Raw genomic sequence first — 21,356 nt, forward strand, 5'->3', positions numbered from 1 at the left:
CACCCTGGTATAGACTTTCCCAGGGAGGCTGAGGAGTGTGATCCCCCTGTAGTTGGAACACACCCTCTGGTCCCCACTCTTAAAAATAGGAACCACCACGCTGGTCTGCCAGTCCAAGGGCACTGCCCCCGATGTCCACGCAATGTTGCAGAGGCGTGTCAACCAGGACAGCCCTACAACATCCAGAGCCTTAAGATACCCCGGGCGGATCTCATCCGCTCCCGGAGCTCCACCTCCGGGCGGCTGTTTCACTACCTCGGCACCTTCCGCTCCGGAAATTGGATGGTCCACCTCCTGGTCATCCGACTCTGTTCCACCTTGAGGATACATGTTGGTAGGATTGAGGAGCTCCTCGAAGTATTCCTTCCACCGCCAGATAATTGCCCCAGGAGACGTCAGCAGCTCCCCACGCACACCTAACACGGTGTGGGCGAGTTGCCGCCTGCCGCCCCTAAGGCACCGACAGTTTGCCAGAATCTTCTCGGAGCAGACCGAAAGTCTTCCTCCATGGCCTCACCGAACTCCTCCTATGCCGGAGTTTTTGCCTCCGCGACTGTCGCGGCCGCAACCCGCTTAGCCAACCTGTACCGGTCAGCTGCTTCCGGAGACCCACAGACCAGCCATGACCTGTAGGCCTCTTTCTTCAGCTTGACGGCTCCCCTCACCTCTGGTATCTACCATCGGGTACGGGTATTACCGCCACGACCAGCACCAGCGGCCTTGCAGCCACAGCTCTCGACAGCCGCCTCGACAATGGCGGAGCGGAACATGGCCCATTCAGCCTCAATGTCCCCTACCGCCCTCGGAACACGATCAAAGCTCTGTCAGAGGTGGGAGTTGAAGACAAGCCTGACGGGTTCCTCCACCAAGCGTTCCCAACAGACCCTCACTAAGCGTTTGGGCCTGCCAGGTCCACGCGGTGCCCCCCCCCCCCCCACCTGATCCAACTCACCACCAGGTAGTGATCAGTTGACAGCTCTGCTCCTCACTTCACCCGAGTGTCCAAAACATATGGCCGCAGATCAGCTGACACGACTATAAAGTCAATCATTGACCTACGGCCCAGGCCGTCATGGTGCCAAGAGCACCGATGAACAACCTTATGCTCGAACATAGTGTTAGTTATGGCCAAACTGCCACTAGCACAGAAGTCCAATAACTGAACACCACTCTGGTTCTGATCGGGCAGACCGTTCCTCCCAATCACGCCTTTCCAGGTCACGCTGTCGTTGCCCACGTGAGCGTTGAAGTCTCCCAGCAGCATGATGGAGTCCCCAGTTGGGACACTGTCCAGCGTCCGTCCTAGATCCTCCAAAAAGGGCGGGTACTCTGAACTATTGTTTGGTGCATACGCACAAACAACCGTCAGAACCCGTTCCCCGACCCGAAGGCACAGGGAAGCAACCCTTTCGCTCGACCGTGAGAACCCCAACGTTGAACTAGAGAGTCTGGGGGCAAGCAAAAAGCCCACCCCCGCTCTCCGTCTCTCTCCCTGAGCAACTCCAGCGTAGAAGAGTATCCAACCCCTCAAGGACTTGGGTTCCTGAGCTGATGATATGTGTGGAGGTGAGGCCGACCATATCTAGTCGGTAGTGCTCAACCTCCCCCACAAGCTCCAGCTCTTTCCCCGCCAGTGAGGTGACGTTCCATGTTCCAAAAGCCAATTTCCATAACCGATGATCGGACCGCCAAGGCCCCCTCCTTGGTCCGCCGCCCAATCCACACTGCACCGGACCCTTCATGCTCCCCCTGCGGGTGGTGGGTCCACTGGAGACGGGAGTGTCCATATAGCTGGTTCGGGCTGGGCCCTGCCGGGCCCCATGGACGTAGGCCTGGCCACCAGGCGCTCGCCATCGAGCCATCGATTAGGGTTAGGGGTTGGGATTAGGGTTAGCTTTAGTGTTAGGGTTGAGGTTATGGTTAGAGTTGGGTTGGGTTGGGGTTAGGGTAGGTATCTTAATTATTAGGGTTAGCGTTAGTGTTAGGGTTGGGGTTCAGGGTTTGGTTTGAAACTTTCTTTGCACTAGCCCACTGATCGGTATGATGGCAGAGTGTGGAGGTCAGGGTCCCTTCCCACTGGAGGTCAAAGTTCAAGACCAGGTAGGGCCAACGAGAGAGAAGAGAGCAGGCTCTCCCGGGCAGACATCAATGAACCAATAAAAGGGTCAGAGGCTTTTTATTAAGTTGACTGACAATAAAACAAGGTGGAGGGTTAAAAATGTTTTATTCGAAAGGAAATCTTTTATTTCAAATCTGATTGGAGGTTAAACCAATTTTAAATAAATAAAAAATGTGTGATAAGAATAGGAAAGAAAATAAATAAATAAAAGAGACAGGTTAGATTTATAAGAAATATTAAATTATTTGAGATGACTGGGGAGGGTGGTTCTAAGAATGGTCGTTGAGGCCATTTGGTATAATTGTGCCTAATTTGTTAACCCATATCTGTTCCACTCTCCTCCTTTGTCCCACTGTCCAGCAGTTGTTGGTTTCAAGCCCCGAGATGATGAGGTGGCTGACCGGGTGTTCCTGAAAGTGCTGGTCTAGGGGGGTGCCGAGTCGACCTCCTGCTATATTGTAAAGGTGTTGTGTCAGGCGGGTGTGTATGGAGTTTTGGGCTTCACCTGTGTAGTGTTTGTGGCAGAGGGTACATGTGATGATGTAGACGACATTAGTGGAGCGGATGTGAGTGAGGCCTAGTGTGGGGAACCCTGTACCGGTGTATGCCTTTTGCATGAATTTTCTGTTTTGATAATGTTGGCTGTGTTTGAGTCGGGGTGTGATGGTATGATCGGAGAATTTGGATGTGGTGAGTATGGAATGGAGACTTCTGCTTTTTCTGTGTGCTGAGATGAGTTTATGGTTGTGGGAGGATGGGTGTTGCTGCAATATGGTGAAGAAGATTTGTTTGATAATGCACTGTAAGGTTGTGGTTCTGTGTGAGAAGGTTGAGATGAAAGGTATGGTCTGTGGTTGTGGGGAAAAGGCTGAGCTATGTGGGTCTGGGACTTTCCCTTGATTGCCCTCTATGTTAGGGTTATCTGCTAAGGTGTTAGCAGATGTCGCTGGCTCCTTGACCTGTGGCTTCTACTAGTGCACATCGGGGACCTACTACATTTGGGTCTGGCTCTGGCCTCGCCCAGTGCACATTTGTGGGTTGATGGGCCTGTGTGTGAATCTGTTGTAATTTTTTGCTTTACTGGTCTGGGGAAAATGTGGTTGTGGTTCCTCTACCTGATGACCTGTTGATGTGCACACTGTTTTCCTGTGCAGACTGATGATGTCACTGTGGGCCAGTAGGTGTGACCGCCAGGTGGGCTCAAGGACTAGATGGTATAAAGATCACACAGCTCTCATGTGAGTCCACTCCTGTCATCATGCTACATTTACACCTTTAGCAGTGATGCTTAACTCCACCTCGGTGTTCTATTTCATTCTGGGAGCTTATTTCCCTGTTGGTAATTTGAGGTATTTGTATTTTCTGTTGACTGGGTTGCTTTATATTGTTGTTGTTGTTGTGAATGTGTCGCTCATTGTTGTGATCTGCATGAACAGAAGTCTCCACGAGCCCATGTACGTGTTGCTGTGCAGCCTGTTTGTGAACGAGCTGTACGGCAGCACAGCTTTGTTTCCCTTCCTGCTGCTGCAGATCCTCTCAGACGTTCACACCGTCTCGGCCTCCTTCTGCTTCCTGCAGATCTTCTGTGTCTACACGTATGGAGCCATCGAATATATGAACTTAGCCGTCATGTCGTACGACAGATACCTGGCCATCTGTCACCCTCTGCAGTATCACACACGGATGACGTGTCACAGGGCATTCGTCTGGATCGCAGCTTTGTGGTTTTATTCCTTTGTGAAATTTTTGATAACTTTATCCTTGAACATGAGATTAGCGCTCTGCAGAAACCTCATCAATAGTTTGTACTGTCATAACTACCTTGTGGTGAAGTTGGCATGCTCCGACACCAGAATCAACAACATTTATGGCCTGTTCGGTATCGTGTTGACTGTGGTGGTTCCTCTGGTTCCCATCCTTTTCTCCTACATGAAAATTCTTCAGGTGTGTTTTTCTGGCTGTAGGCAGACACGGCAGAAGGCCGTCAGTACCTGCACCCCCCACCTGGTCTCTCTTCTCAACTTCTCTTTCGGCTGTTGCTTTGAGATCCTTCAGAGCAGGTTTGATATGAGCAGTGTTCCCAGGATGCTGCGGGCGATCCTGTCTCTATATTTTCTTCTCATCCAGCCTCTCCTCAATCCTCTCATGTATGGACTGCAAATGTCTCAGATCCGCAAACTGTACAAACATCTGTTCTCCTGAGGACGGAGCGGGTATCATCTGCACCGACGGTTTTACAACGGACACGAATCATTCAGCAAGGCGAAGGATCAAACGTGTATATTACGTACAACAACTGGAACGTGGAACCAATAGTCCGTAATTAATCAATAAACTCTCACATGTATTTAATTTTCATTATTTGCACTTGTATGTTCAAAATAAATTCAATTAAAACTGCTGAGCCAGCAGAATCCTGTGTTGATCAGTGCTGTCATCACTTCCAATAAATGGATTCACCTGTCCTCATCCACTGTCCTGCAAATCACCTGTAGAGGTTTCTCATCAACAACAATTTTAGTCATTAAATCAAACTCAAATTAGTAGAGTTTTGAAACTCGGGTGTGTCTCTTTGAATATGAACAAATAATTGAAGACTGGGAACATTCACACATCACATTATCACAGTTTAATTCAATATAAAATCTCTTGTTATTTTTACTGTCCTGGTCCTCGATCAGTTTTAACCTATTTAAAACCAGTGGAAAAGCAGTTCTTGGTATTTATATCATCATAATGTCATCTGACTTTCATATAATAATCTAGACATGAGAGGGTAGTTCTGTACAAATCTGAAGCATTCTGCTAATAATCAATGATGAAAGTCTGAGTTTGGACCACATCAGTCAGAACCACAACATCAGTCCCAATTTCTTAAACCATAAAGAGTGGAGTATCTGCCTGGTGAAGACAGCAGCTTCAGAAGTAGCTGCACTTCATTCACCTGGAAACTTCATGTGCTGCACCTGCGGATGGTCTGTCCTGGACACGAAGGTCCTGTCAGCTTCAGTTTTAAAATAGCCAGGTCGTTAAGGCCATTTGGCATAATTGTGCCTAATTTGTTAACCCATATCTGTTCCACTCTCCTCCTTTGTCTCACTGTCCAGCAGTTGTTGGTTTCAAGCCCCGAGATGATGAGGTGGCTGACCGGGTGTTCCTGAAAGTGCTGGTCTAGGGGGGTGCCGAGTCGACCTCCTGCTATATTGTAAAGGTGTTGTGTCAGGCGGGTGTGTATGGAGTTTTGGGCTTCACCTGTGTAGTGTTTGTGGCAGGGGGCTGAGCTATGTGGGTCTGGGACTCCCCCTTGATTGCCCTCTATGTTAGTAGATGCGGGGAGGGTATGGGCTTTAGGTGTAGGGTTAGGGTTAGGAGAAGGGTTAGGGTTAGAGTTGGGTTGGGGCTTAAGGTTAGGGTTAGGATTAGGGTTAAGGTTAGGGTTCAGGGTTAGGGTTAGAGTTGGGTGAGGTTTAAGGTTAAGGTTAGGGTTAATTGGGGTTAGGGCAGGTATCTGAATTATTAAAAACAGAAATACATCAAACAGCAAAGTCAGAAAGATTTTAATTTGACTAGTCCTTCAGTTGGTTCAAGTTTGGTTCAAAACAAATTCCATGTCACAGAACAGCTGACAGGCATGCCTAGGCCTAGTACCAACAACCATAGTGAGGCCACACAAATGTAATCATGTGAATATAATCGTTTCATTGTGTAAATACTCCAGGATGGCCTGCAAGAGCCTGCAGAGGCTTATCAAGATCATTAAACTACTTCAAAACAAGTACAATTAGCAACCAAACATAATGTTTGCAGGCTAATCTTATCAGCAACAGAACCATCCATCTACCTAGAACCAAGATGCTATCAAGCTATCTTAAAGGATCTCAACAGAGTTACAGCATTTCCTCCATCTTCGATCTCCAGGACCGCACAAAAACTCAAAACTGGAATTAAACCCACTTTACCAACTTCTGTTCCTCCACCAGATCAACTAGAGCACCTCACCATCCACATGCTCTTGAAATTTAACCCACAACCATGCTACCTGGGGGGGAAATCCTGCTACATTCGGACTACTCTGGGCCGTTTCTAGTCGAGCTACGGTGTCTGCATACATTTCATGTAAGTAATCAAACTACCAGACGAATTTGCTTTCTTTCGGGTTGGGTTAATGTCAATTCCATCACTTTTAACGAGCTGATAATGTAGTAAATGACACCATAGTATACTTTATGAGACTAATTTAATGAATTGGCTAGCTTTTCCCTTCTCAGATAAATTCTGCCCTGAGGTGATCTTAGATCTAATGATGGCAAATCTAATAATAATAACAGTGTAATACCCTTAGGGACAGAACATACAGTCTTAACACATGAAGGTGAAATGAACCACATTTTATTGAGGACATTTTTACTGAATTTCATAGATGTTTTAAGTCTTGGTGATTTCAGAGAACCTTTGTAACTGGAATAAACTGATCACATCCTCACACCTCAGCTGTTGACATCACCTGTCACCTTTGACCTCACACCCCTTACCTGTCACCTGTCACGTCTCCACCTGTCCCCAGTCTTGTCTCACGCTTCACCTGTCTCTTGAGATGCAGTTAGGGAAAGGGTCTTTGGGCACAGGTGCACCTCCAGCCAATCAATGCAACATGAGGTGTCAGCAGGTGTATTTAGGTGAGCAGAGTGGCCAGGTGAGATGTGCAGGTTGTGGCTGTCTTGTTTGTTTAGCCCATCAAATCACACTTTCAGGAACTTTACATAGTGTAGAGAATATTAAAAATATATTTGCATGATCTCTGCCTATTCTTTCTTCTACCTGTCCTCCCCCTTCTCCTCCTTCTCTGCCCATCTGGCCATCAGCAGTAGGGGACCGTCCCACCCCCCCTTTATGAGCCTGGTCCTGCTCAAAGTTTCTTCCTGTTAAAGGCCAGTTTTCTCTCACGATTGTTGATTATTGGGGGTCAGGCCCTGGGATTCTGGAAAGCACAGAGAAACAATTTTGAATGTAACAGGTGCCATATAAATAAAGATAAATGGATTTAAATGTAATTTAATTAGAATGAAAAAACTGTTCACAACGAAAACATTGTTACACGTGTGTCACACATATGTCATATTTGTGGGTACAACATGGAGACTTTAATGACATGATGGCCAAATATGCCTACCCAAATGACACATAGAAACTGGAGGATCTGAAAAGTTTGGAGCACACAGATGACACATTTAATCACGTCATCAATGATTCAATTATTTTATTCAAAATAACTTTTTCAAACATTTGGATACAAACTGACTTCAAGCTGAGGGACCAGCAGAAACATGCTTACATGCCAGTGTTGAATAAAGAAGATTTAGTTACAAGCAATAATTCTGAAGCACCAAACCCCAGCGGTCCTTCATCCTGATGGAGTCACATCACCTCAGCGCAGAGATTTTTTTAAGAATTTACGAATGTGTGAAACCTTGAGCCCATACATGACAGGGTTGAAAAGTGGCTGACACACCAGCCAGTATAATGATAAAAAGACCCGGAAGGTGTTTGGAACGTGAGTCATGTCAAACCTACTCTGAAAGATCTCAAAGAAACATCCACAGGAAAGGTTAAGCAAAGAGGCCAGGTGAGGCGTGCAGGTACTGACGGCTTTCTGTCGCGTCTGTCTGGAGCCTGAGAAACACACCTGCAGGATGCTCACATACGTGTAACATATCAGTGACACGGGGAAAGAAACCACCACAAAAGTGGCAACAAGTCCATAAATATTGTTGATCGTGGTATCAGAGCAGGAGAGCTGAACAATGGCGTAGTTGTCACAGTAGATTTTGTTAATGACGCTCCCACACAGCTGCAGAGATGCACTCAGACAGATGGGAATTAAACACACGACCGCCGGATGAACCCAGGACACACAAATAAGGACACTGATCTTTCGAGCCGTCATCCTTGTGTGATACTGCAGAGGGAGACAGATGGCCACGTACCTGTCGTAGGACATGATGGCTAAATTGTAAAACTCTATACAAACATAAGTGTAAAGACAGAAGATCTGCAGGAAGCAGAAGGAGGCCGAGACGGTGTGAACGTCTGAGAGGATCTGCAGCAGCAGGAAGGGAAACAAGGCTGTGCTGCCGTACAGCTCGTTCACAAACAGGCTGCACAGCAACACGTACATGGGCTCGTGGAGACTTCTGTTCATGCAGATCACAGAGATCAGCAGCAGGTTGGAGCACATGATCAGCAGGTAGAAGCACAGGATCACCAGGAACAGAAAGTATTTCAGCAGCTTGATGTCGGTGAAGGCAGCCAGGGTGAAATATAGAACCTGAGTAGAGTTCTTCATCCTCCTGGCTGGTTAAGCAGACAACAAAGCAACAACATAAAACTGCAACCACCTCTGAGAGGAGATCACTGCTCTTATAACTGGGAGTGGTGACATCATCACAAACAACCAATCAAAACACCTTCCATCATCCAACATTCCAGATCTTTCTTCCCACTGCCGTCTCTTCTGATAATTGATGTGAAGGTGATTAATCCATTTTTATTAAAGAATGATGACATCCTCCTCCGTGAACCATCACCTTATCGTGGTGGAGGAGTTTGCGTACTCTAATGAGCCTGGGAGCTATGCTGTCCGGGGCAGTTTGCCCCTGGTAGGGTCTCCCAAGGTCAGACAAAGAATGGTTCACAAGACCCATCATGGTACATCTAAAAGGGAAGCCGCGTACCCGGCCCGGAGGGTTACCGGGGCCCCACCCTGGAGCCAGGCCTGGGGCTGGGGCTCGATGGCGAGCACCTGGTGGCCGGGCCTACGTCCATGGGGCCCAGCCGGGCTCAGCCCGAACCAGCTACGTGGACACTCCCGTCTCCAGTGGACCCACCACCCTTTTTTGCTTGACTCTCTAGTTCGACGTTGGGGTTCTCGTGGTTGAGCGAAAGGGTTGCGTCCCTGTGCCTTCGGGTCGGGGAACGGGTTCTGACGGTTGTTTGTGCGTATGCACCAAATAATAGTTCAGAGTACCCGCCCTTTTTGGAGGATCTAGGACGGACGCTGGACAGTGTCCCAACTGGGGACTCCATCGTGCTGCTGGGAGACTTCAACGCTCACGTGGGCAACGACAGCGTGACCTGGAAAGGGGTGATTGGGAGGAACGGTCTGCCCGATCAGAACCAGAGTGGTGTTCAGTTATTGGACTTCTGTGCTAGTGGCAGTTTGGCCATAACTAACACCATGTTCGAGCATAAGGTTGTTCATCGGTGCTCTTGGCACCATGACAGCCTGGGCCGTAGGTCAATGATTGACTTCATAGTCGTGTCAGCTGATCTGCGGCCATATGTTTTGGACACTCGGGTGAAGTGAGGAGCAGAGCTGTCAACTGATCACTACCTGGTGGTGAGTTGGATCAGGTGGGGGCACCGCGCGGACCTGGCTGGCCCAAACGCTTAGTGAGGGTCTGTTGGGAACGCTTGGTGGAGGAACCCGTCAGGCTTGTCTTCAACTCCCACCTCCGACAGAGCTTTGATCATGTTCCGAGGGCGGTAGGGGACATTGAGGCTGAATGGGCCATGTTCCGCTCCGCCATTGTCAAGGCGGCTGTTGCGAGCTGTGGCTGCAAGGCCGCTGGTGCTGGTCGTGGCGGTAATACCCGTACCCGATGGTGGACGCCAGAGGTGAGGGGAGCCGTCAAGCTGAAGAAAGAGGTCTACAGGTCATGGCTGGTCTGTGGGTCTCCGGAAGCAGCTGACCGGTACAGGTTGGCTAAGCAGGTTGTGGCCACGACAGTCGCGGAGGCAAAAACTCGGGCATGGGAGGAGTTCGGTGAGGCCATGGAGGAAGACTTTCGGTCTGCTCCGAGAAGATTCTGGCAAACTGTCCGGCGCCTTAGGGGCGGCAGATGTTAGGTGTGTGTGGGGAGCTGCTGACGTCTCCTGGGGCAATTATCCGGGGATGGAAGGAATACTTCGAGGAGCTCCTCAATCCTACCAACACGTATCCTCAAGGTGGAACAGAGTCGGATGACCAGGAGGTGGACCATCCAATTTCCGGAGCCGAGGTAGTGAAACAGCTGCCCGGCGACGGAGCTTCGGGAGCGGATGAGATCCGCCCGGGGTATCTTAAGGCTCTGGATGTTGTAGGGCTGTCCTGGTTGACACGCCTCTGCAACATTGCGTGGACATCGGGGCCAGTGCCCTTGGACTGGCAGACCAGCGTGGTGGTTCCTATTTTTAAGAGTGGGAACCACAGGGTGTGTTCCAACTATAGGGGATCACACTCCTCAGCCTCCCTGGGAAAGTCTATGCCAGGGTGCTGGAAAAGAGGATTAGACTGATAGTCAAACCTCTGATCGAGGAGGAACAGTGCGGGTTTCACCCCGGTCGTGGAACCATGGATCACCTCTTTACCCTTGCTGGGGTGCTTGAGGGGAGTTGGGAGTTTGCCCAACCAGTCCACATGTGCTTTGTGGACTTATGACCGGGTCCCCAGGAGCATCCTGTGGGGGGTGCGCCGGGAGTATGGGGTGGAAGGTCCCTTGATAAGGGCCGTCCAGTCCCTGTACCAAAGGAGCAGGAGCTTGGTCGAAATGATGAATGATGACATCGTTTTAACACAAAGATCAAAGCCTGATAAAGATCAAACTGTTGAGTCACAGTGGATGGATGGATAGATGGATAGATGGATGATGGATGGATGGATGGATGGATGGATGATGGATGGGTGGATGGATGGATGATGGATGGGTTGGATGGATGATGGATGATGGATGGATGGATAGATGGATGATGGATGGATGGATGGATGATGGATGGGTTATGGCTGGATGGATATGTGTTGCGGATGGATGGATGCTGGATGGATGATGGATGGTGATGGATTATGATGATAGATGGATGGATGATGGATGATGATGGATGGATGGATGATAGATGGATGATGGATGGATGGATGGATGATAGATGGATGATAGATGGATGTTGGATGGCTGTTTTTATGATGGATGGATGGATGGATGGGTGGATGGGTGGATGGATGATGGATGGCTGGCTGGATGTTTGGAGTGGATGGATGGATGGATGGATGGATGGCTGCTCGATGCTGCTGGCGATGGATGCTAGATGGATGATCGATGGCTGATGGCTTGGATGGATGGCTGATGGATGATGATGGATGGATGGATGATGGATGGATGATGGATGCTGACCCTTCAGGTTCGACTGAGGATTTGGAAGCTGGAGATCTCAGTTTATCACATTTTTTTATGTGTTTTTGTGTGTTTTTTATGTGTTTTTGTGTGTGTTTTGTGTTTTTGCTGGTCTCATTCTCATACAAGCTAACTTGAGGTTAGAAACATACATCTGCTGTGTCAGTGTTGGTCCTTCAGGATCGAAGTTGTTTTCTGGCACAATAGTCTCATGAGAACTTTGTTAGGAGGACAGATTGTTTGGAATGTTCTCAACCCTCCCGACTCTTTAAATCCCAGAGTTCCCTTTCAGTTCTTCCAACCTTCATGTGGTAAACGTCTGTTCTCGAGGGCCCGGCAGCTGTTGTTCTACCACAGAAGCTCCTGTGATTACCTGGGACACAGGAGGAGCTACCTGGCCATTAGTGCACATCCCACGTGTCCAAATGTCCAAGCTGCTCTGCAGGGGCTCATTATTGAAGAACAGCACGCGGGACGATTAAAGGTCTCTGCAGACAGGACACAGTAACGATCCTGTGGCCCACAGAACAGGTCAACTTCAGGACGAACGTCAGGATGTGTTCCTGGATGTCAACGTTTACTCTGTGTACATTAAACACACAATCATAAACACACAATCATAAATGTTCTTCACTACTCTTCAGGAAGTGTACTGCAGAACTTTAAATGTTCTGTAAGACTCTGTAGTCAGCTCCCTGGAGAGCTCCCTAGTAAATGGTCCTTAGTACTCTGCAGTCAAGGTTCTGCAGCCCTCTCCAGTAAGCATACTGAGGTACTCTGAGGAAGTACATGTCCAGCAGTACCTGTCTGACAGCTTCGTCTTCCATGGAGACCATATCGGTCTGTCCATTTCAAGTTGCAGCCATTTTGGACAAGGATGGGGAATGTCTCCTCAGACCAGCTCTTTACCATGGATGACTTCAGTGAATTGGGTCCCTAACCCTAACCCTAACCCTAACCCGAGCCCTAACCCTCTAACCCTAACCCGAGCCCTAACCCTCTAACCCTAACCCTCTAACCCTAACCCGAGCCCTAACCCTCTAACCCTAACCCGAGCCCTACCCTCTAACCCCCTAACCCTCTAACCCAGGGGTGGGCAAACATTTTGATTCGTGGGCCACAATGGGTTCTAACATTTGACAAAGGGGCCGGACCAGGAGCAGATGGATGGATGGAGTGCTTTGGTAACCTCACCTCATTGGAGAAAAAATACACATCTTGGGATATGGAGAAAACATGTGCTTTAATTTCAAATGAAAATGAAGAGAAGCATTACAACAAAATATCTGACTTTGGAATGAGTCTTAAAACATTTAAAATCAAATGAATAAAATGTGCCTTTTTAAAAAAAAATTAATAACCATTTCTATTTTAAAGCACTGGAAGTTCTGTTATCCTTCAGGATATCACCATCACTCTCCTCCTGACTGTCTTTTTTCTAGTGGGAAAACACCAGAATTGCAGTGAAAATTTAACATTAACAAGGTTTATTCATTTAATTTTTCAAGTTTGGCGGGCCGGATTAAAACGTTTAACGGGCCGCGTGTGGCCCCCGGGCCTTAGTTTGCCCATGCCTGCTCTAACCCTAACCCTAACCCTAACCCTCTAACCCTAACCCTAACCCCCTAACCCTCTAACCCTAACCCTAACCTAACCCTCTAACCCTAACCCTGATCCTCTAACCCTCTAACCCTAGCCCTAATCCTAACACTGGCCCTAACCCTCTAACCCTAACCCCAACCCTAACCCTAACCCTGGCCCTAACCCTCTAACCCTAACCCTCTAACCCTAACCCTAACCCTCTAACCCTAACCCTAGCCCTAACCCTGGCCCTAACCCTAACCCTAACCCTAACCCTAACCCTAACCCTAACCCTAACCCTGGCCCTAACCCTAACCCTAACCCTAACCCTGGCCCTAACCCTAACCCTAACCCTAACCCTAACCCAAGCCCTAACCCTGGCCCTAACCCTAACCCTAACCATCTCTCTGATTGGTTGCTTGGTTCAGATTTACTTGTTCACCTGACGGGGACGTCCCAGTCCACCGTGCTGTTGTGGATGGCGCTACAGCTCCACTTCGCCACATGCTCGCTGCTCTTCCATTGGGAAGTTGCCAAGATTCGTCCAGTTTATGATCCCACTCGTGGTCAGAGAGGTGTTGATGATCACGCTGGTGGTGGCGCTGTGGGGGCGGCTGTCATTCTGCTCTGCTAATGAGCTCCACCACAGCTTCTGAGAGCCGCGGTGGAGCTCGATTCTCACCAATATTGTTGGGTTACTGACTATTCAAAATCATTGAACTCATCACCACCACCATCATCTTTATCTTCATCCTTCATTTAAACAATAATTTGATGTATCATAAATAACAACAATAAGCTGCAACATTCCGACCTAATTGTTGGCTTTAGCGAAGCGATTATAGCATTAACATTTTAAAAAAGCCAAACAATAACAAACTCAAATTATTCTTCATGTTCCAAGTCCTTCACTGGATGACTTCTTTCTTTTCTGAGTGCTTCAAGATGCCAAAAGTGGAAGCAGGAGAATGGTGCTCAGTTCCTCATGCTGCCTCCAGAACACTGAGCTTAACTCCTGGTCGTTGAACCTCGTTGTTTCTGGTTGAAACCAAACACCTTCTCACAAACCCCCCTTGGCATCACAACGCGTCGTCAACATGGATGACCAGATCTCCTAAACTCAGGTTCCTTTTATGTTGTCCCGTTTCTTTTTGCATCGACAGAAGATTCTCTTGTCCACCATTTCCAGAAGATGAATGAATACTTTTTTCTCGAAGTCTCCCGGTGGCATGATTGTTTTTGCCTTAAGTTGGAGCACATGGTTTGGGGTTATTGGGGTCATTTGACACCGTAGTTATTGGTCCCCCAGTTAGGATGGCTTTGCCTTCACCTTCATTGGCTCTTTGGCCATTTTCTTCTATTCTTGAAGGAATTCAGGACTTTTGAGTCTTCTTGATCCTAAAGATTCCAGGTGCAACCCTCGTGGTGCCTTGTGGGCCAGGTCATCTTTTGAAGGAACAGATCTCCGCTGGCCTGTGCACGATAGGTCATGGATCACTGCAACTCTGACAGAAACCTGTGAAACCTCTTGGTTTGATTGTGGTTAAACACAGTTAAACACAGATGTGCTGTCCGTCCAGAAGGTTGATTCGTAAGTGGGAGGAGCAACTTCAGCGGATTTATCTGTGGTGATCTGTGAGGTAGCTCGCTGTGCCACAGCCTGAACCACAGACGTGGTACCGTTGGACAGTCTCCACTGGGTCCAGGTGTTCAGGCGTGATGCATCTTCTTGAAAGCGATTCAACTCCCCAACACAACTCTGCCAGGGCTTTTGGAGCTCTTGGAGCATCTGCTTGGCTGTTGAGATGGAAGGAGAGAGAAAAGCTACTGGGTCATAAATTGCTAACTGTGGAGAGCAAACAGAACCTCTTCTTACAGCAGCACCACTCTGACAGCTACTGAAAGCTGAAGGTGGATGTAGATTTTGATTTGACATATTTGATCTAACACTTTCTTTTTTCCACGTTCCAATATCTTTCTTATCATAACTCATGTTGGTTATTCTGGGTTCATCCCAGCCCTTGAAATCCTTCTCTTTCCCCCTCTGGATGCTGGCTGGGCACTAACTCAATGACGTCTTTAAAACATCGTAACATTGCAGAAATGTTTTGTTTTGTTTCCAAAGATTGTCTTGAAAAATTCCATTTTTGGGACATTTTATAAATAACATTTTGTAGTGTGGTAACGTTACAGCTAAACCAGTCTTCCTTTGTTTAAAAAGGACTTTTATAAATAAATATAAATATATAAATATCCTGTCTTTGGTGTCTGGAGCATCCTTTGATCCCTCTCCGATATCTCCCAAATCTCCATAGAATGTTAATCTAAAAGGTTCCATCTGTGTTCACATTTCTCAATACAGGATTATTATTTTAGACATGAAACACTGCAGGAGAACCTTTCCCACTAGCTTGGGCTTTAGCTGTTAGCTAATCCAGCAGCTCAATAATGGCCTTGCTGGAGGGGGACAGTTAGCTTCTACTGTGGTTCTTTCTGACAGTTCGAAGAGGAGCGTGTGACTGCATCTCTGCCATGTGTGCGTAACACGGGGCCAGTTTGGGGCCACGGGGCCAGTTTGGGGCCACGGGGCCAGTTTGGGGCCACGGGGCCAGTTTGGGGCCCCGGGGCCAGTTTGCTCCTGCCTTTCAAACCTGCTAAATCCAGACACAAAACCGCCGCCTGCACTCAGTTCCAGGTTTGATCAATCACAAATGCTAATGTTTGCATTTCCTTCTTACAGTAGTTTCTCTGCAGATATTCTGGATGTCAATTAGCCAAACATGTTAAATGGATCGTGTGTACCTGGTTAGTAGATCAGCTTTGCGTGCTCTATCGCGATTGCACGTGTCTTTATACAAAGATTTAGTCGATGGGGCCTCTTGTTTTGGTCTTTAGGAGTGCAGATGTTTAAATCGACAGGGCTGTAGCACAAATGACAGATGCTTATAGGAAGCTACACAGAACCAAACTGAGGCCTGGAGAACCCAGGTTAGAGCAAATAAAACTCTGAAGGCTTTTCTATGACAACGTTTATATCTAAATATATCTGCTTGAACATCAGCAGCAGCTGCTACAGAAAGGGTCAGGGTCAGGTTAGGGTTAGAGTTAACAGGGTTAGGGTTAGGGTTAGAGTTAACAGGGTTAGGGTTAGGTTAGGGTTAGGGTTACAGGGTTAGGGTTAGGGTTAGAGTTAACAGGTTAGGTTAGGGTTAGGGTTAGGGTTAGAGTTAACAGGGTTAGGGTTAGGGTTAGAGTTAACAGGGTTAGGGTTAGGGTTGGGTTAGGGTTAGGGTTAACATATTAACATAGGGTTAGGGTTAGGTTAGGGTTAGAGTTAACAGGGTTAGGGTTAGGTTAGGGTTAGGTTAGGGTTAACAGGTTAGGGTTAACAGGGTTAGGTTAGGTTAGGGTTAACAGGGTTAGGGTTAGGTTAGGGTTAGTAGTTAGGGTTAGGGTTAGGGTTAACATATTAACATAGGGTTAGGGTTAACAGGGTTAGGGTTAACAGGGTTAGGGTTAGTAGTTAGGGTTAGGGTTAGGGTTAACATATTAACATAGGGTTAGGGTTAACAGGGTTAGGGTTAACAGGTTAGGGTTAGTAGTTAGGGTTAGGGTTAGGTTAACATATTAACATAGGGTTAGGGTTAGGGTTAGGTTAGGGTTAGGTTAGGGTTAACAGGGTTAGGGTCAGGTTAGGGTTAGGGTTAACAGGGTTAGGTTAGGTTAGGGTTAACAGGGTTAGGGTCAGGTTAGGGTTAGGGTTAACAGGGTTAGGTTAGGGTTAACAGGGTTAGGGTTAGGGTTAACATAACAACATTATCCCGAGTCTGACAGAACAGAAGCACTTTTTCTTTATCTTTCTCCATCTGTGAGCAGCTCAGTGCTGCTGCTGCTTTTAACCCAAATCTCATCATTTCACCCCCTGAATGAAGGATCCCACAGGTGGAGCACGTCAGGGGCTGATTAGCAGCAGCAGATTCCAGAAGGGACGAGACGCACCAACGTTTGCTGAGTGAGCTGTTATTTTGGAGCGGTGCTGGAAACAGTGGGACCACAGAGAGTTCTGAACATCAGCTGCTGAACAGAAGCATTTATTGATGAAGATGACATCAGAGCCAAACCGCCCAATCGTCTGTCTGGGAGGAGACTTCCTGGGAGACGTTTTTAACTTGGACTATAAAACAAGGACGTCCACGTCCTGCTTGTGACCGACCGATGGAGCAGCAGGTAGGACGCATCAATATTCATATGCATCAAGGACTCTCTGTTGGTTAGACTAACTAGATTAGACTAACTAATTTAGGAGAGTCTCAATTCAGGCCAATAAGTCCTGAGAGAAGACGAGAAGGTCCACGGCTCTAAGCAGCTGCAGATACTTTGGGTTTAGTGCGTGAAACAGGTGGACGTCCTTCCATCGCGAGGCCCAGTGGCGTGTCTGGGGGGTGAGCTGGGGGGTCAGCTGGGGGGTGAGCTGGGGGGTCAGCTGGGGGGTCAGCGGGGGGGTCAGCTGGGAGGTCAGCGGGTTCTGTCTACCACAGGAGTGGGGCTGGGGCTTCAGGTGTGAAGGGCTTTCACTGCTTTTCTGATCCTGCTTAGGTGAACTTCTACCATGTTGGACGGGTCGCTTGGCCAAAACTTCTCCCACAGCACCTTCAGCTTCAGAGGCTTTCCGGAGCTGCACTGTTACCGCCGGCTGCTGGCACTGCCGTTCTCAGTCAGTTACCTGTCTGTGCTGCTGGGGAACTGTCTGCTGGTCTACGTGATCTGCAGCGTGGAACACCTCCACTCTCCCATGTACCTCCTCATCTGCTCCCTGTGTGTGGTGGACGTCCTTGCTGCGACGGCCATCCTCCCCAGCATGCTCCTCAGTCTGCTCTTCGACGTTGACACCATCTCATTGGCCAGCTGCCTGACCCAGATGTTCTTCACTCATTTCCTCTCATCTTTGGAGTCGACCTTGTTGCTGGCCATGGCGCTGGACCGCTATGTGGCCATCTGCCAGCCGCTGCGCTACGCCAGAATCATCAACCTGTCTATGCTGGCGAGGCTGCTGCTCTTCACGCTCGTTCGCAGTGGTTCCATCATGGCCGCTCTTGTGGGTTTGGCTTCCTCTCTGCGGTTCTGTGGCTCCAACACCATCCAGCACTGCTACTGTGATCACATGGCCCTGGTGAGCCTGGCGTGTGGCAGCACCGAGAGGAACAGTGCAATCGGCCTGGTGGTCATCATCTGCTTTGTGGGCTTGGACATCCCTCTCATCTTGTTCTCCTACATTAAAATACTGAGCGTGGTATCACGAGCGTCGGTGGGCAGCGAGGACCGTTGGAAGGCCTTCCACACCTGTGGCACTCACCTGATGGTCATGATGTGCTTCTATCTGGTTGGAAGTGTCACGTTCCTCTCGCACAACCTGAACATCAACATTCCAGCCGATGTCAACACCTTCATGGGGGTGATGTACATCCTGTTCCCGGCAACAGTCAACCCCATCATCTACGGCGTCCGCACCACAGAGATCCGGAACGGACTTCTCAAGCTCTTTAAATTACAAGTCAAGAAGTTGATTAAGGTTTCACCAGTTTGAAAAATAAAAACAAAGTCAAGCAACAGTTTTAAATGTGATACTGAGATTTTTGGATTCGCATAAGTTGAGCAGACGTTGGTGTCGGGCCAACACGTGACGTCGTGGAGGGGCAGAAAGATCTAATAAATCTAATAAAGCTAAAGAGTAACGAGGGGTCACTGGGACGCTTAGCCGCAGATGCTAGCAGCTAACCCTGACCCAACAGTGTATCTAAAGGCTCCTAATTTGCATCTCTTGTGGACCCTATGGCACTTTACAGCGTTATCTTATATATTCTATAGTCTATTCATTAGTATTTCTTGCTACATCGTGGCCACAACTAAAGTTTATTTTTACAGTGCAACATTTGGGGATCCGTAGGTAAGTAAATGGAGCGCACCTCCTCCAGAAAATGCTACTTGCTACTTCTGTTCTAGTCTCTTCTCCCTCACTGAGGCCTCGTTAGCGCCTCGTTAGCGCCTGGCGGCAGCTTATTCACTGCTGCTTTTACTGGAAACCCACGTGGAGCAAATTCAGCTTAAAGCCTAAAATAGTCTTTCACTCATCATTAACGTAGCATCCTGTGTGGTTGTTAGCTGAGGGAATAAACCGTGCACGTGCAGCAGCGCTCGCTGGACGTGCGTTGCCATGGGGATCTATAGGCTGGAACCGGGAGGAACCTGGTCCGAATCCAGAGTGTCGTTGCTGTGACTGGACCTCTGGACGGGTCTGTGTGCTTCTCTGGACATTTAATAAAAGCACAGACGATCAACATTGATCCGGTGGATAATTAGAAACTTGAAATGTGCTTTAAACCGTTCTGTCAAGACTTTGATGATGATTTTAAGTCCTGATTTACTGAAGTCTGCTAATAGGACCTGATTTATCCTGAATAGAAAGCTGGTCGACGCTTTATTACTACAGATAAGAGAAAAACTCAAATGTTTCCACTTTAATTTGTCATTAATGTGAAGTCATTAATGTTCGTTCTTCAGTTTAATGTTTAAATCAACCGCAAATGTTTCAGAATTCTGCAATGTGCAAATAAATGGGAGGCAGTAAAAATGTAAATATATATATTTACACCCTGGGATTCTGTAAAGAGACAATTGTGATTGTAAAGGTGTGTGTGTGTGTGTGTGTGTGTGTGTGTGTGTGGTGTGTGTGTGTGTGTGGTGTGTGTGTGTGTGTGTGTGTGTGTGTGTGTGTGTATTTATAGGTATATACAGGACACCAGTGAAAACTCCTTCTATACTTATTAAATATTAGATTTGATTTCTATCAACTCTGTTTCAGTTTTTTGGTGTTTTAGTTGCATAACAGAACTAAAATGTAATAATCATGAACAGAATCATTTCAGACATTTTATTTTCAGAATTAGAGGGAAAAGAATTCATCTTTCAGCTCCCAGAACACAAAAATATTGGAAAGACCCAAATTACAATCTGCATGCAGACTCTTTGTTGCCTGGACCTGTTCCAGGTGGAAGTGGGCGTGACCTTTGACCTTTGCAGTTAACATGATGCATTTCAAACATTTGTAAAAGGTTAATTCTGCTTCTTCTCTTCATGGTTTTATGTACTTCTTGTTTGCTGCGTCACAGTCGGGTCCAATTCTTCAGTCAAAAACTCTGTTTCTGGTTGAAAATCTCAGCTTTGACTCTGGTATTTCTATTTTATCCTGAATCAGTTCTAGATTTCCAAAGCCTCTGCAACTGTGGCCCTTCAGGAGTCTCAGAGCTGCTACAGATGTTCTGTGTTTTTAGTGTTCTGCTTTGTGGCTGAAGCGGTGGATGATCTTGGATCGGATCTGATGCAGGTTGATCCCATAGATGATGGGGTTGATGACAGGAGGAACGACCAAGAACTCAGCCGCCAGGGCGTTCTGCAGCACCTGCAAGGTGCTGCCGCTGCCGTAGCGCGAGTACATTATGTCGAACATCAGCGAGGCGGTGAAGACCAGCAGCGTGAGGAGGTGCGGCACGCAGGTCTGCATGAACTTCCTGCGGTCCGACTGCAGCTTCAGGGAGGCCCGCACCAGGTGTGTGTAGGACACCAGGATGAGTGCTGTCTGCAGCAGGTGTGAGAACATGAGGATGAAGCCGTAGATGTTATTGATGGTGGTGTTGCTGTCGAAGCACGACAGCTTCACCACCTCCCAGTTGGTGCAGAAGATTCTGGGCAGGCGGTCTCTGCAGAGCGGCAGGCGGGCCGTCAGGACGGTGCCCACCGAGGTCTCCAGCAGCGAGAAGCTCCAGGTGAGCAGCAGCAGCTGCAGCACCTTCTGCACCGTCATCAGCGTGTGGTACTGCAGGGGCCGGCAGATGGCCAGGTAGCGGTCGTACGCCATGACGGTCAGACTGGTGAACTCACAGAAGACGTAACAGTAGACGGAGAAGAGCTGCGTCAGGCAGCCGCCGTAGCTGATGACCTGGGAGTCCGCCAGGAGGTCGTGCAGCAGTTTGGGGTAGAAGCAGGACGCGCCGCAGAGGCCGTTAAAGCACAGGTTGCACAGGAAGATGTAGATGGGCTTGTGGAGCGACCGGTCCAGGCACACCACCACCACCAGTGTCAGGTTCACCAGGATGGTGAACAGGTACGTGGTCAGAGCCAGGGCGAAGTACACCTGACGGTTGGTGAGGGAGTCGTTCAGGCCCTGCAGCACCAGAACCATCTGGGAGTTGTTCCTCATAGTGACATGCAGGTCGGATCAGACACCTCATGAACAATCACGCACGCACGCACGCACGCACGCACGCACGCACGCACGCACACACGCACGCACGCACGCACGCACACAGACAGATGTTTATACCACAGAATCACGAGCTTCTCGTTTAAAAGGTGCAAGAGGGAAATAGGCCTTCAGAAGTGTAACTTAGACTTTAGAT

At 48.3% G+C, this 21,356-nt stretch overlaps 5 protein-coding genes across 5 annotated transcripts in view; 3 read left to right on the forward strand and 2 right to left on the reverse strand.

The window, feature by feature from the left end:
- LOC130534447 (S-arrestin-like) overlaps positions 1-21,356 on the forward strand; it is a 76,233-nt gene that overhangs the window by 21,585 nt on the left and 33,292 nt on the right. The gene's annotated exons all lie outside the window — the stretch shown is intronic.
- LOC130534458 (olfactory receptor 10A6-like) lies at positions 1,993-4,611 on the forward strand. Its single transcript, XM_057048544.1, has one exon. It carries the CDS (start codon positions 3,404-3,406, stop codon positions 4,319-4,321), a length of 918 nt encoding a protein of 305 aa, XP_056904524.1. The 5' UTR covers positions 1,993-3,403; the 3' UTR covers positions 4,322-4,611.
- Positions 7,454-8,532, reverse strand: LOC130534459 (olfactory receptor 10J5-like). Its single transcript, XM_057048545.1, has one exon. It carries the CDS (start codon positions 8,460-8,462, stop codon positions 7,545-7,547), a length of 918 nt encoding a protein of 305 aa, XP_056904525.1. The 5' UTR covers positions 8,463-8,532; the 3' UTR covers positions 7,454-7,544.
- Positions 16,853-18,512, forward strand: LOC130534450 (olfactory receptor 52D1-like). Its single transcript, XM_057048536.1, has 2 exons — positions 16,853-17,130; positions 17,500-18,512. The coding sequence occupies exon 2, from the start codon at positions 17,513-17,515 to the stop codon at positions 18,485-18,487; it is 975 nt and encodes a 324-aa protein (XP_056904516.1). The 5' UTR covers positions 16,853-17,130; positions 17,500-17,512; the 3' UTR covers positions 18,488-18,512.
- On the reverse strand, positions 19,828-21,207 carry LOC130534452 (olfactory receptor 1468-like). The gene has a single exon (XM_057048538.1). It carries the CDS (start codon positions 21,155-21,157, stop codon positions 20,228-20,230), a length of 930 nt encoding a protein of 309 aa, XP_056904518.1. The 5' UTR covers positions 21,158-21,207; the 3' UTR covers positions 19,828-20,227.

The sequence above is a fragment of the Takifugu flavidus genome, chromosome 12, assembly GCF_003711565.1.
Source record: "Takifugu flavidus isolate HTHZ2018 chromosome 12, ASM371156v2, whole genome shotgun sequence".
Taxonomy (NCBI): domain Eukaryota; kingdom Metazoa; phylum Chordata; class Actinopteri; order Tetraodontiformes; family Tetraodontidae; genus Takifugu; species Takifugu flavidus.

What these genes read in the sequence shown, in the direction of transcription:
- LOC130534458 (XM_057048544.1), top strand. Translation starts at nt 3,404, where the DNA reads ATGCTTAACTCCACCTCGGTGTTCTATTTCATTCTGGGAGCTTATTTC.
- LOC130534459 (XM_057048545.1), bottom strand. Translation starts at nt 8,462, where the DNA reads ATGAAGAACTCTACTCAGGTTCTATATTTCACCCTGGCTGCCTTCACC.
- LOC130534450 (XM_057048536.1), top strand. Translation starts at nt 17,513, where the DNA reads ATGTTGGACGGGTCGCTTGGCCAAAACTTCTCCCACAGCACCTTCAGC.
- LOC130534452 (XM_057048538.1), bottom strand. Translation starts at nt 21,157, where the DNA reads ATGAGGAACAACTCCCAGATGGTTCTGGTGCTGCAGGGCCTGAACGAC.